Here is a 14,131-nt window from a genome sequence, read left to right as displayed (position 1 = left end):
AGAGTCCAGGTAAGTCCTTTCCTAATTATCTTTTCACTGACACTCTACCCTAGAGTTAGGCTAGGAAAGGGATTTTCACATTTATTTTCCGGAGAAAAAGCCTTTAAATCTAGGAAATACAAAGGTTATAAAATCTCTTAAACCAAGAACATCTAAAACCCACTAATGTTCTAAGACTTCCTGCAGCTGGCTCAAAATAAAACCAAATGCATCCACTGACTCAACTCGATTTTCATGTAGATAACACCTGAGGAGCAACAGTGCCTTAATTGTGGTCCATTGTCTAGTTATCTAGTTTAAATCACCAAGAGCTTACTCTCTTAATACTGTGCTAAGTTTAATCTACTTTCATCTGTTTTTTTTTCCTCCCAGGAAAAGAATGAAATACAAAAGGAAAATAATGATATCATTGATTTTACTGTATCTATGGGCCTTGCACACAAAGTATTATTTCAGGTAACTATAAAAATTTAATGAATGTTTTATTCTGATACTTGGAAAGGATCTGTTATGTCAAAAGGTAAAAAGCCCATAAATAAATCAGCATCCAGATAGATCAGTCCAATAGTACCTGAACATATACAATATACCTAAATACATCAACATAAACCTAGCCTTCAGCATCCAAATCCTTTGTTTCTAGTGGGCCCAAAGGCGCACTACATGTGTAAGCCCTCCTGTGTGAGGAAAAGCAGTAAGAAGCTAAAGTTTTGTGGCAGTTTAATGTCTGTAATGTCAGAGAAAAATTTGGAAATTATTAAGATCTTTAAGAAAAAATCCTAATGTTGGTGACTTCAGGTATATATATTATATTTACCTTACATGATTAGAGACAAATAGACCTATCAGTGATTAACTGCTCTAATGATATTAAGTAGGCTTCTCATTCATTTGTGTCTCAAAGAATTAGGTTGTAGATGTGTTCTTTTTAAAGGTACAGCATGTGAGGTCCTACCTATAATGATTTTCATCATGTTCATACTGTATCTCTATAACCACCATGTACTTGGCACATAATAGATTTGGTAATATTAGGCAATAAAATAAATGGATTGATGTAGTCCTCCAATCACCTTATATTCAGAAACACTGTTTATACATTTAAAAATAACATGTTTTTCTTTTGTCTTAAGCTCAAAGAAACTATGGATGATGTATCAGTGCTGGTAAGTCATTATTTACAAACATGCTACAACCTCTTCTTCAAAGATAAACTCTGTTGAAGGGCATGAGGATCTGTGAGTCCTTGGTTCCTGCAGGCATGGTAAACCATGCAATTTTACAAACACATCTTGGAGATAAACTAAGAATACCAGAAGCCAAAGAAAGCATAGACTAGCAAAGTGTCGTTTGATGGGGAGTGGGAACTGGATATGGGAATCACATTTCCAGGAGCCAGAACTTGGCCCCCAGTAACCTTGAGTTTTGAAAGCTCTAGGCAAACACACAGGAGTAAAAGCTTGCTAAATGACTCTCAAGAGATGTCACTAGCTGGGTGCAGTGGCCCACGCCTTTAATTTCAGCAGCTTGGGAGGCTGACGCAGGAAGATCGCAAGTTCTAAGCCAGCCTCAGCAAAAGGGAGATGCCAAGCAACTCAGTGAGACCCTGTCTCTAAATAAAATACAAAATAGGGCAGGGAATGTGGCTCAGTGGTCATGGCCCCTGAGTACAATCCCTGATACCAAAGAGAGAGAGAGATGGGGGGGGGTGTCATTAACCACACACCACCTCTGCAATCATACCATCAAAAATATGTGCAGAGAGGAAAACTTTCCCAAAGATTGTGCAAGATCCAATACTAGTATAGATTCTTCAAATTATTCATACAGTCATGGAACCCCACAGTAAAATGAAGATTAACTTTCCTTTTTGATATTTATTGTGTCCAGGGCCTTGTCTCTCTGATGGTTCTGTGACTTACAAGGGCCCTATTAAGAGCATGACTAGATAATTAGGTAATCTGTGCCATGCATGAAAATAAGATATTAAGATATATGTTATATATATACATATATATAGCATACCTTCTTAATATGACATATATATACATATATATAAACTTACATATATATATATATATATATATATATATCCACAACAAACAGGGAACCGTGACTAATGACCTGAAAACAGGCAAATCCCTAGGCAAAGATGGAAACATTAAAAGGAAGTCTGCATCATAGAACCTGGGAGAAGGAATAGATCTAAAATGTTTTCTGGCAAATGTATTTAATGCAATACCACCTACCCACAAGTCTTTCTGTTATTAATGTTAGTTCAAAATTCTATGGCCTTAACATACTAATATGCATCATCCAAAGGCAATGGTAGTGGGTGTTTGAGTAGAACTCCAGGTCTCAGTCACACCCTTGACATTGAAGTTACTCCTCTCTGCGCACCTAGGGATAGAGTCTCTTGATATATGACTCAGCTCCATAGCTGCCTGATCACTTCCTTAACTCATCCCAGGATCGGCTCTCCAGAGGGGCCCCAGCTCTGTAGCCAGGGTGCCATTAGAAGAGGAAATAGAAGGAGTCGGGTGAAACTGCCTGTCTTTCCCTTCGTGTGTAACTCTGGGCAAGATAATAAAAGCTCTCTCTACCTCAATTCATAATCTGGTAAAATGGGATAATAATAGTAATAATACCCATCTCATATGGGCTGCTATCTGGGATAAATTAGATAATACTTAGGAAAGTATTCAATGGGTGTTAGCTATTAATCAAGGGGTTCTAATCTCATTTAGCAGATTAAGAAACACTTTCCTTAGAAAGGGCTATTTAAAATGGGATCTGAAGGTTATGTGGAAATTAGCTAATTAAAGTTGTAGTATGTTTAAGCAAATTATAAGGGTTTGGAAGGAGATATGGCTGAAATAGTGTAAAGACTGGGTCATGCCATACATTGTGGCCATGAACCGTAAGACACAGAAGCCAAAACTAAAAAGGAGGTACTTTGGAGAAATGATGACTTTAAAATTAAACATCTTCATTGTGTATTTGTTTGAAGAATCTGAGTACAGAGCTTTAGAACATGGCAAGATACACAAGTCTTTAGTTCATGGGTGAGGTTTTAGCTGTAGGTAAAAATCTGAAACTACAGCAAAGTGCCAGAAGAGAGTGCCAGATGATTGGATAGAGGGATTAGGAGAAACCCTCTGAGAATAATTGCCAAATCCCAAATCAAAGCTCCTGACAAATAAGATATTTAAGGCTAACCTTAGATGGAAAGTGGGGATATATTTCCATTGTTAAAGAAGGAAAACAGTTCAGTGCTATGGGTAAATTTGAAGATGACATGTCAGAAAGTTGAGGAAGCTTTAATATGATGGTGTTTTCTCTGTGAATGAGATGAATGAGGATGAGAACTATGAAAGCACAAAGACTTCTGGGCAGCAAAGAACAAAGTTAAATTGAGGTTGGAATCCATGATTTTCCCATGCTACCACCATCAAAGTTCATCAGTGTTTTTGTTTTTTTCCTACTTCACTCTTATTTTGCATTTTATTATAATACAGCCCATGATTTCATAGACACTCAATTACCTCAAGCTAGAGGATAGAGTATGACTCTTTACATTATTTTTCCTTTTAGGTCTCATAAAAATAAAACAGAATTGCATCTATCTGATTGGTTTAATCCCAGGTAAGAATTCAAATCTTACACATGTGAGGTTAATCCATAAAAGTAATAGATGATAACAAATACCACTACTGGAATTCCAGATTTTGGAGACTGGATAGATCTCTGATTACAATATTCTAAAAAACAGGCAGTGGCCAACTCACTGGGGCTGGGTATTTGGACCCATATTCTCCTTGAGTGACAGTTTAAATTACATAAACTTAAAGGTGCGAGAACAGAGGCACACCAAAAGTGTAAGCATATGTTTGAAACCACATGATTGATTCTCCTGGTTTCACCAATGAGAGAAGCAGAGCCCAAGTGTGCGGGGCTCACTAAACTGGATTCAAGGGCTGCTCTAGGAAGAAATCGCTACTGTGGCAAAAAAGGCTTACTGGGATAGGTCTTGCAGGAACAGGAAGCAGACAAGAAACCTGCAAAAAATAGGAAAGAGCAAGTTTCCTCTTCCTTCAGCCTTGTTGTTTTGTGTGGGCCTCTATTAGCAGAACCTAATGGTACCAGCTGGCAGAGGAGAAAAAGGATTTTCAGAGTCCTAGCCCCAGGAAAAGAAAGCAGAGTAGTGTATGATGGGTTTAGTTATGAAAGACAACAGTTTAATAAATGCTACAGCATCCCATCAACAAGATCAGCAAGATAAATCCTATTAATTCAAGGTGAAGATTCATCACAGCAATGGATAAAGGAGAAACTATGTAAGCATTTAAATAGATGCCAAATAGGCTAGTGTCTGATAAAATTAAATTCCCACTGCATTTTTTTGATCACATTAATACTGAACACCTTCTCATATGAGTATTGACCCCTTAGATATTCACTTTTCTAAAGCTCCAGTTTTATCTCTCTTTCTCTCTGTTCCTACCAGATGACTAATGACTAATGATGATGAACATCTTTTTATGTGCTTATTGGCCTCTTGTATACAAAAATGTCTCTGCCTATTTTTAAATTGGATTGTTTGTCTTTTTACTGTAAAAAAGACAATAGAGTTGTAAGACTTTATATATTTTGGTTATTAGATTCATCAGATTTCATCAGATGTACGATTTGTAAGTACTCTCTTCCATACTATGAGCTGTCTTTTCCTTTCGTTATTGTATTCTTTAATGAAAAGAGTTTTGCTTTTTTTTTTGGTTCCCAGGGACTGAACTCAGGGGCACTCAACCACTGAGCCACATCCCCAGCCCTATTTTGTATTTTATTTAGAGTCAGGGTCTCACTGAGTTGCTTAGTGCCTCACTTTTGCTGAGGCTGGCTTTGAACTCACGATCCTCCTGCCTCAGCCTCCAAAGCCCCTGGGATTACAGGCTGGCATGCACTACCACACCCAGCAAGTTTTGCTTTTTTAATAAAGTCCAAATTTATTTGTTGTGTTGCCGTTGCCTGTGTTTTGGTTTTCACATATAAAAATCCATTGCCAGATACAAGATGTATTTTCTAATTTCCCTTGTCATTTCTTCTTTGACCCATTGGTTGTTTAAGACTATAATGTTTAATTTCTACATACTGTAAATTTTCCAGATTTTCTGTCATTTATTTCTCATTTCATTCCATTGCTGATGAAGAAGATACTTTGTGTGTTTCTAGTTTTTTTTTTTAAAGTTTATTGAGATTTGTGTTAATCCAGCATATAATTGAGCCTAGTTCTTTGTGTACTTGAGAAGAATGTATACTCTCTTGCTAGGTAAAGTGTTCTGTGCATATTTTGACTTTTTTCTGCCTGCCTAAATCTTCTGCTAAAACCCTATCATGAGTTTTTCATTTCAGTTATTTGACTTCTCAGCTCCATAATTTCTACTGGTTACTTTTAATAATCTCTCATTATTGATGTTTTCTATTTGCTAAGCCATCATTTCCCCAATTTTTTGGCCTATAGTTCCCTTTAGTTCTTGAAACATATATCAAATAGTTGATTTAGCATCTTTCTCTAGTACATATAATGTCTGGATTCCTTGGAGACAATTTCTGGAGTCAGACACGCTACCGTTGTGCAACAAGGTCCTTGGAGACAATTTCTGTTATTTTTTTCCTTGTGAATGGGCCATATTTTCTTGTTTCTTTTAATGCTTCATAATTTTTGATAATAAGTGAACATTTTGATTATTGTATTATGGTCTCTCTAGAAATTATTCTTTATGCTCCTCAGAGTTCTTTGGGTTATAGTTGTATTTGGTTGTTTTCTAAGCCAGTTTTGTTTTGGATACCAGGGATCGAATCCAGGGGCATTCTACCACTCTGAACCTCATCCCCAGACCTATTTTGTATTTTATTTATAGACAGGGTCTCACTGAGTTGCTCAGCACAGTGCCATTTCTAAGGCTAGCTTTGAACCCGGGATCCTCCTGTCTCAGCCTTCCAAACCGCTGGTGTGCGTGGGCCTCCATGGCCAGCTCTAAACCAGTTTAAAGCCCATATTCTTTGTCATTTTTGGTCTCTGAAATCTCTGTTCCTTTAGCTTGTGGTCAGCCAATATCTAATAGGGATTTCACTAAATACTTGGGAGTGGGGGATAGTGGAGATAAAGAGAGAAGGAAGAAAGATTAAGGGAGGGAGATGGAGGAGGAGGAAGAGAGGGGAAGAAAGGAAAGAGAGAGGAAGGGAGCAGGAAGGAGAAAAAGAGGAGGGGAAGTAGGGGAGGGGAAAGAAGGGAAGGGAGTGAAAGGTGAGGGAAGGAGAGGAAAATATGGCTCAGTCTGCAGACTGCCCTGTTTGGGTACTCCTTCAATGCTTAGCCCAGCTGTTCTCAATTCTGCCTTAGTCCTAACTTCCTGCTTCACGGGGCCTCAATATCAACCAGAGGTGAAAATTTAAAGCATTTTCAGGTTTTATCTGAGCATGTATCCTGCCCTTGGCATGTGCATGGATTTCTGAATTCCCTGTTATACACTGGAGACTATCAGAACCCTTACTGTCCAAAATGACTCTCCCCAAGTGTTCCAGGGTTTCTAGTTTGCCACAACTATAACTTTTTTTGCAGAGTGGCAGGATTTGTTGTTGTTGTTGTTGTTCTAATTAGTTATACATGACAGCAGAATGCATTTCGACTTAGTTTTCAAGGAACACCCTTCCTTTAGCTACCTTTCCACTCTGAGAGAAGTCTGAGTTTGGTGTCAGTTCTTCAGAGAGCCCTCGCACAAGTCAGAAGAGACGCATCTCCTTGGGAAGAGGTCCACTCTGCTCTCTTCAGAAGCAGATACCCACATTGCAGACACCATCTCCTATCTTTAATACCATTGCCACACTGGGGAGGCAGTTGGGGATAGGCTAAATTAGAAGACCATGAAGGCTCCTTATTCCTACCTTTTACTTGGTTGCTCTAAACTTTTGACTATTCTCCACAGTTCTGATAAAGTTGATAACAACAGTATTACAGCAATATTAGCATTGGTAGCACTTCAGGGTGCAAAAACTAGGACATGCATTTTTTAAAAACATGGCTTTTGAATATAATGTCAGAAAGCAAAACAAAACACTACTATGACCAGGATATCTTAGCTAGACATAAAATAAATCAATACTTTAGATTTGGGTGGTCAGTTTAACTATGTCTCCAAAGACCTTGGAATTACAGTATAACTAATATACATGTGTTTTGGGAATGATCATGCCATTTCTGATATGCTATTTCTTTAGTTTATCAAAACTGTTGCCAGGCGTGGTGGCACAAGCCTGTAATTCCAGCAACTCAGGATACAGAGAAAGGAGGATTGCAAGTTCAAAGCCAGCCTCAGCAAAAGGGAGGTGTGAAGCAACTCAGTGAGAGACTCTATCTCTAAATAAAATACAAAAATAAGACTGGGGATGTGGCTTAATTGCGGAGTGCCCCTGAGTTCAATCCCCAGTACACCACCCACAAAAGAAAAACTGTCAAGGCTTTGGGTTAGATGTAAAGAAATTCTGATCTCAGAACTTCCTTAATCAAGGATAATCAATGCTTATCAAGGCTTTATCTTCTGTTTTTTTATTATATGTATCTTATTCAAAAATTCTCTTTCTTACAGACATAGACTGAACTTCACAGATAAGAACTTGAGTGTTACTGAATGGTCAGCTCCAGTTGTGTGGCATGGTACTTACAATGAGTCAGTCTTGAAAAATTATTATGCAAATCGTAAAATTACTGTGGGATTGACTGTATTTGCTGTGGGAAGGTAGGTAATGATTCAAATATCCTTTACATTCAGGGTTTTTGTTGAAGACAATGGGAGGTAATCTACTGAGCATTTTATAACTTCACTTAATAATTATTCTTTCTAGGCCAGTTCCTACTATAAGTCTAAATATCATCACCCAGTAGGTTCACTCAAAAGACATCCCAGGACTGGGGATATAGCTTAGTTGGTAGAGTGCTTGCCTTGCACAAGGCCCCGGGTTCAATCCCCAGCAGACACATACACACATAAAAAAGACATCCCAACCTTAGGTTTCTTTTCCATTATTGATTTTGCAATCTTCTCCCAATAGTAACTTAATTTTCTGAGACTGTTGCCAATCTTATTTTTTTTTTTTGGTGGGTGGTACTGGGAATTGAACTTAGGAGAGTACTTAACCACTGAGCCACATCAATCTCTCTCTCTCTCTCTCTCTCTCTCTCTCTCTCTCTCTCTATATATATATATATATATATATATATATATATATATATATTAGAGACAGGGTCTTACTGATTTCTTAGGTCCTACTCAGTTGCTGAGGATGGATTTTAACTTGCAATCCTCCTGCCTCCCCCTCCTGAGCCTCTGGGATTACAAGCTCATGCCACCACACCCAGCTCAATTTTTGCTTAATTTCTAAGCAAACAGAAAATCAAAACCACTAAAAAAATTACAATTACAATTGAATATTTCCATTTAAAGATGGAAGAATGCAGCCATTGCACTGATTTCCTATCTTTTGAACCCCCAGGAGAACAACAAATATGAATTAAAAAAAAGAGAAGCCTTTAGGATCAACAAAAGTAGGCAAATTATTCCAAATCAAACATGTAACTTTGAAGATTATTTGCTAAATGTAAAATCTGGGACCAAATATAGGGAAAACATCAAATTAAATGTACACATCTACAAACCTCATTGTGTGCACTGGCTACTTAAAATAGCATGGAGTCCTGAAAAAATACAATTGATGATTCCTTATCTACAATAATGAGATCTGGGGGCATTAAATAGACCACAATTATATTCACTTAGGTATCCCCAATCCACATTGATGGTGCTGCTTAAAAGAGACAACCCTATTCATAGCATTTATTTTTGACCAAGGTCAGTGTATTTTTCAATAATGTCATGATTTAGCAGTACCACTCTCTTTTCCTTTAAAGAGGAATGTATGCATTTTGTATTATAACAAACATGTAGTACAATCTACTCAACGAATACATATTCTTCTCAAGTGCACATGGAACATTGTCCAGTTAGATTATATTTAGACACAAAAGTTGTAAGACATTTTTAAAATTAAAATTAACCCAAGTTTCTTCCATGACCACACTGAAATGAAATTAAAAATCAATTAGGGAAGAAAATCTATAAAATTCACAAATATATGGAAACAACATACTCTTAAATAGCCAATGGATCAAAAAGGAAATCACAAAAAAACTGAATGAACAAAAATACAAGATATCAAAATTTATGAGATAAAATAAAAACGGTACAAGAGGCCATAAGTGCCTACATTAGAAAAGAATAAAGATCTCATATTAATAAGATAACCTTCTACTTTGAGGAACCAGATAAAAAAGAAAAGGGCAAACTAAGCCAGAAATTTTACATGTTACATTTTCCATTCACCAGTTACAATGCAAAAAATAAATAAGGCCCCAAAACTCATCCAATAATTTAAAAACAAAAAGCAATTTCTGCTTAATTCCTTATCAAATAGGATGTCAAAATCACTGTTTTATATACATTTGTTACAGCACTAAGTGTCTCTATTGCTAAATCATGACATTACTAAAAACTCCACTATCCTTGATCAAAATTTTAAAAATGAAATGTTAGAGATAAATGAAATAGAAAATTAAAAATAAAATAAATAAAACCAATAATTGGTTCTTTGAAAAAAATCATCAAAATTGACAAACCTTTGGAATAACCAAATTAAGAGATATTCTACTAAATACTTGATCAGGCAGGACTCTTCAAAACTGCAAGGGTCATGAATAATAAGGAGAGAAAGCGTCACAGATTGGAAGAGACTAGGAGATATAATGAGTAAATGCAATGTGTGTTCTAGATTGAATCATGGAAATGAAAAAGGCTATTAGGGATAAAAGTGGTAAAAATCAAAATAAAATCTATAGTTAATAATATATTACCACTCAAAATTTCCTAGTTTTGATCAATGTACAATCATTAATGATATTAATGTTACGAGAAGCAAGATAGTATATATGGGAGCTATCAATCATATATTTGCAACTTTTATGTACATTTAATATCATTCCAAAGTTGAAAGTTTTGTTTACTAGAAAAAATTTAAATTTTCTCTACATCCGCTCATATACAAAAATCAATTCAGATGGATAATAGACAAATGCAAAAGGTAAAACAATAAAGCTACTACAAGAAAATGTAGAACATTCTCATTACCTTAAGTAGGAGGCAAAGCTTTCTAAAATAAGACACAAAAAATCTAACCAACACACACACACACACACACACACACACACACACACACAGATAAACTGGACTTTTTTGGTTGGATTCATGTGCTAGCATCCAGCCCAGTCAAATATTTTAAGTGATATTTTTCATAGTTTCCCTAATAATTTTAGATGTGTTGAACTAGAAACTTTCCTCCCAACCTGTAGTCTGCTATATTTTTAAAAATCTAGATCAATATCCAAAACTTATTTCTAAGGATTATATAACCTTTATTTGAAGTTGAGCCACCTTTCCTCTTTTGAATTAAACTAAGAAATTTTATTTACTCTGAAATCTTTTATTGACTTGCAAGACTGAAAATGAGAAATTTTGTTTTCCATCCCTGCTATTTTAGCACCATAGAAAGAGTCATAATACAAACTAAGAAAAACAATGTGGAGTGTTTTTCTCTGCACTGCTGACTATACCATCTCAGATCTTGTATGCATAACTATTCATAACACAAGCTGTGGACAGCAACAACTCCTCTTGCAGAGACCCAAGACCTTTCCTGCCTGCAACTCCCAAAACAAGTTTCATTGCTCTTATAACCCTGAAAATTCTGGCTCTTGTTTGTTTTTTGTTGTTGTTGTCATTTTGCGGGGGATCTGATCTAAGTTTCATTTCTCTTATGAGGAATGTCTATTGTATGATCTGTAGAACTCCAACAGCAAAAGAACACGTGGATAATTTTCCTATCTTCTATGGTATTCAAAAAGCATATCTAAGTAGCATGGCTGGATAAGTTACAGTTCATGTATTTTGATTATATGTGTTCCACTAAAATATAAGAAGACAAACTTCACTTCTTATTTACTTCACAGATACCTTCAGTTCTATTTGCACAGTTTTTTGTCATCTGCTGATAAGTTTTTCATGGTCGACCAGAAAGTCATCTTTTATGTCATGGTAGATAACTTTTCCACTATTCATTGGATGCCTCTGAGCCGCCTCCACACATTCAAAGTCTTTAAAATTAAACGAGAAGAGAGATGGCAAGATATCAGTATGATGCGCATGAAGATCATCAGTGAACATATTGTGGATCACATCCAGAATGAAGTTGACTTCCTTTTCTGCATGGATGTGGATCAAATCTTCAGAGGAAAATATGGTTTGGAGACTCTGGGAGAGTCTGTAGCTCAGTTACATACTTACTGGTATAAGGCAAATTCTACAGTGTTGCCTTATGAGAGAAGTCAGTTATCAGAAGCTTATATACCTATGGGTGAGGGAGATTTTTATTACCATGCTGCTGTTTTTGGTGGTACTCCCATTCAGGTTCTCAATATTGCCAGGGAATGCTCCAAAGGAATCATGAATGACAAGAAAAATAACATTGAAGCAGTGTGGCATGATGAAAGCCACTTAAACAAATATTTCTTTCTCCATAAACCCACTAAAATCTTATCACCAGAATACTGCTGGGATTTATATCAAAAAAGGACTTCTGATATTAAAAACATTAAACTCTCTTGGGATATTAAGAATTATGAACTTCTTAGAGTGAATGATTAATTTTATAGCCCTTCCTTCATGTTTCTGGGCATCATTTTGTCTTATTGCTTAGAAAATTAGCACTGGATGAATTTTAGCATTAAAAGTTCAACTACCAAAAAGGCAGGCCCACCAACACAACAAACATTCTTTTCCTCACACTCATTTTGAGTCACATAACGTGGAACATAGTCATTATAGAATGAGTTTATTGAAATCAGATGGAGATGTAGTAGTTTCAAACCTTGTGTGAATGTTGAAGAAATATTATTTGTTAGATCACACAAGAACAGAATATAAAATAAAGCCTGAAACATTTTAATTGATCCAAGAAGATGTAAATTTCTCATATTGCTTAAGAAAAATGGTTGTTTAGTGGTATGGGGAAAGGAAGATTCTTGCTAATACCACCAGTAGGTAAAACCTTGAAGACATTAAAGCAGCTATTAGATGGGCAGATAGTTACTTAAGAAAATTTGAGTCAGTAAAAAAAAAATACATATATTGTTTTACAAACAAATGAAAATAAAATTTATAGAGAGAAAAACTAAAATATGCTATTTACTTTCCTTTTGAAAACCTATCCTTCCATCTTTTGCACAAATGAACAAGCACTTTCTTCCCCAAAAGGTCCCACACCATATCAGATGTCTAGGATTCCCAGATGATGGAGGATCCCAGCTGTTGGCAGGTTGGATATTTAGCAGAGGAGATAGCAAAGCCATTGTTCATGAAAAGAAAGCTACCTTACTGAGCCCAGGAACAGGTTCCATCCCTGCCACCAAGGCCACTTTGTACATAGACTCATTGAGGAAGCACTGTGGTATCTACAGAAAGAGGCTGGCTGATTTTGCAGAATTGATTATCTCATTTACTGGATTACTGAGAATTTCCTCTACTGATATTGCTCTTTGGAGAACATTTTCATGGGACACATAAATCATCGCTGTGTGTGCCTATTTCCTAAGTCCATAAAGGACTTCATATTTTTTCACCAATTTTCCAATCTGTCCAAGTTCAATCTCATATAAACTTATATTTCAATGGATTGCAGATGCATACATTCACACTTTTAGTTTGTTCGATCAGAGAGCACTGAATTATTAATGGGTAGGGGAAGAAATAATGCAAATACCCATGGATCAAGCATCGATTCTCTACCTGGCCCATGCAAAGAGGTACAGACCTTGCTGTGTATACTGAACCTTTCATAGAGCCTTCTCTTCAAAATGTGCAGGGTTACCAGGTGCTCAATATATAGGTCAGAGTGGCACACCCAAATGCAGTAGATGTTGCCTCCAATATCCAGAGCACTATGCCTCTGAATTTAGTCAAAAGTGGTGCAAGGTACAGGATCTTGTCTAGAGCAGATATGCGTACCTGCTACTCAGAAATGTCACTGATGTGTCAGGCTCCTACGTTTTTATGGGCTATATTTGTATTAGCATGACACCTGCGATTCTTGCTATTTTCTACTCAAATGATCCAATTAGCCTGATGTCAACAATCATATCCTGTAAAATGTCTAGATGAGTTCAGTTCTGAGGTTTAAGGTGAAAGCAAACTGATTTTGATTGTCTTTACTAATTGATATGGGAAAACCACATTTATCTGAATACCAACTGCTAGTTGATTTGCTCCAACAAAGATGCTCCTGGAAAAGTAGCTGTCATTGGAGTCACCACTTAATTAACTTTATAGGGATTCACAGGAATTTTCCAAATCCATCTGGCTTCTATATGACCACGCAAGTAAGTTAAACAAGGATGTGATAGGAATTAACAGCTTGTTAATTTTCAAGTCTTTAAATGGCAACACTAATCTTTACAAGTGTTAATACTTTTTTTAAGAGAGAGAGATTTTTTTTAATATTTATTTTTTAGTTTTCTGTGGACACAACATCTTTATTTTATTTTATTTTTTATGTGGTGCTGAGGATTGAATCCAGCGCCCCGCACATGCCAGGCAAGCGCACTACCGCTTGAGCCACATCCCCAGCCCAATACTTTTTATTTACTATCTTAGTAGGAGAGATTTTCCACTGGTTTTCATTTGACTCTTAGCACTTTAGCCCTTACTCCTTGGGACAGACACTATTGCAAATATTCTACAAGTTGTTAGGTATAATATTCCAATCATAAATTCAGCAGTAGATTTTACTTTTATAAATTCTGAGACTTCTCTAAAATAAATTCAGGGCAAATTTTAATTTATCCTCCACTCTCCCTAAGTCTCAATTCTGTTCAGTAGACCACAGTGGCATTTTCAGACTCTAGAAATAATGCTTCAACTCAGAACTAGCATCCATTCTTTATTTTCCTCCAAGTACACAGTCATTCTAGTAA

The 14,131-nt window shown here is 36.3% G+C and overlaps 1 protein-coding gene across 1 annotated transcript; it reads left to right on the top strand.

The window, feature by feature from the left end:
- The first annotated feature begins 379 nt into the window (after window positions 1–379).
- LOC113197836 (N-acetyllactosaminide alpha-1,3-galactosyltransferase-like) lies at window positions 380–11,807 on the top strand. Its single transcript, XM_026410337.1, has 5 exons — window positions 380–456; window positions 1,134–1,166; window positions 3,595–3,645; window positions 7,650–7,793; window positions 11,114–11,807. Exons 1-5 carry the CDS (start codon window positions 380–382, stop codon window positions 11,805–11,807), a joined length of 999 nt encoding a protein of 332 aa, XP_026266122.1.
- Window positions 11,808–14,131: the final 2,324 nt, after the last annotated feature.

The sequence above is a fragment of the Urocitellus parryii genome, chromosome 4 (assembly GCF_045843805.1).
Source record: "Urocitellus parryii isolate mUroPar1 chromosome 4, mUroPar1.hap1, whole genome shotgun sequence".
Classification (NCBI taxonomy): Eukaryota; Metazoa; Chordata; class Mammalia; order Rodentia; family Sciuridae; genus Urocitellus; species Urocitellus parryii.
The sequence above is the reverse complement of the archived record's forward strand: the minus strand, read 5'-3'. Positions and strand labels throughout refer to the sequence as shown.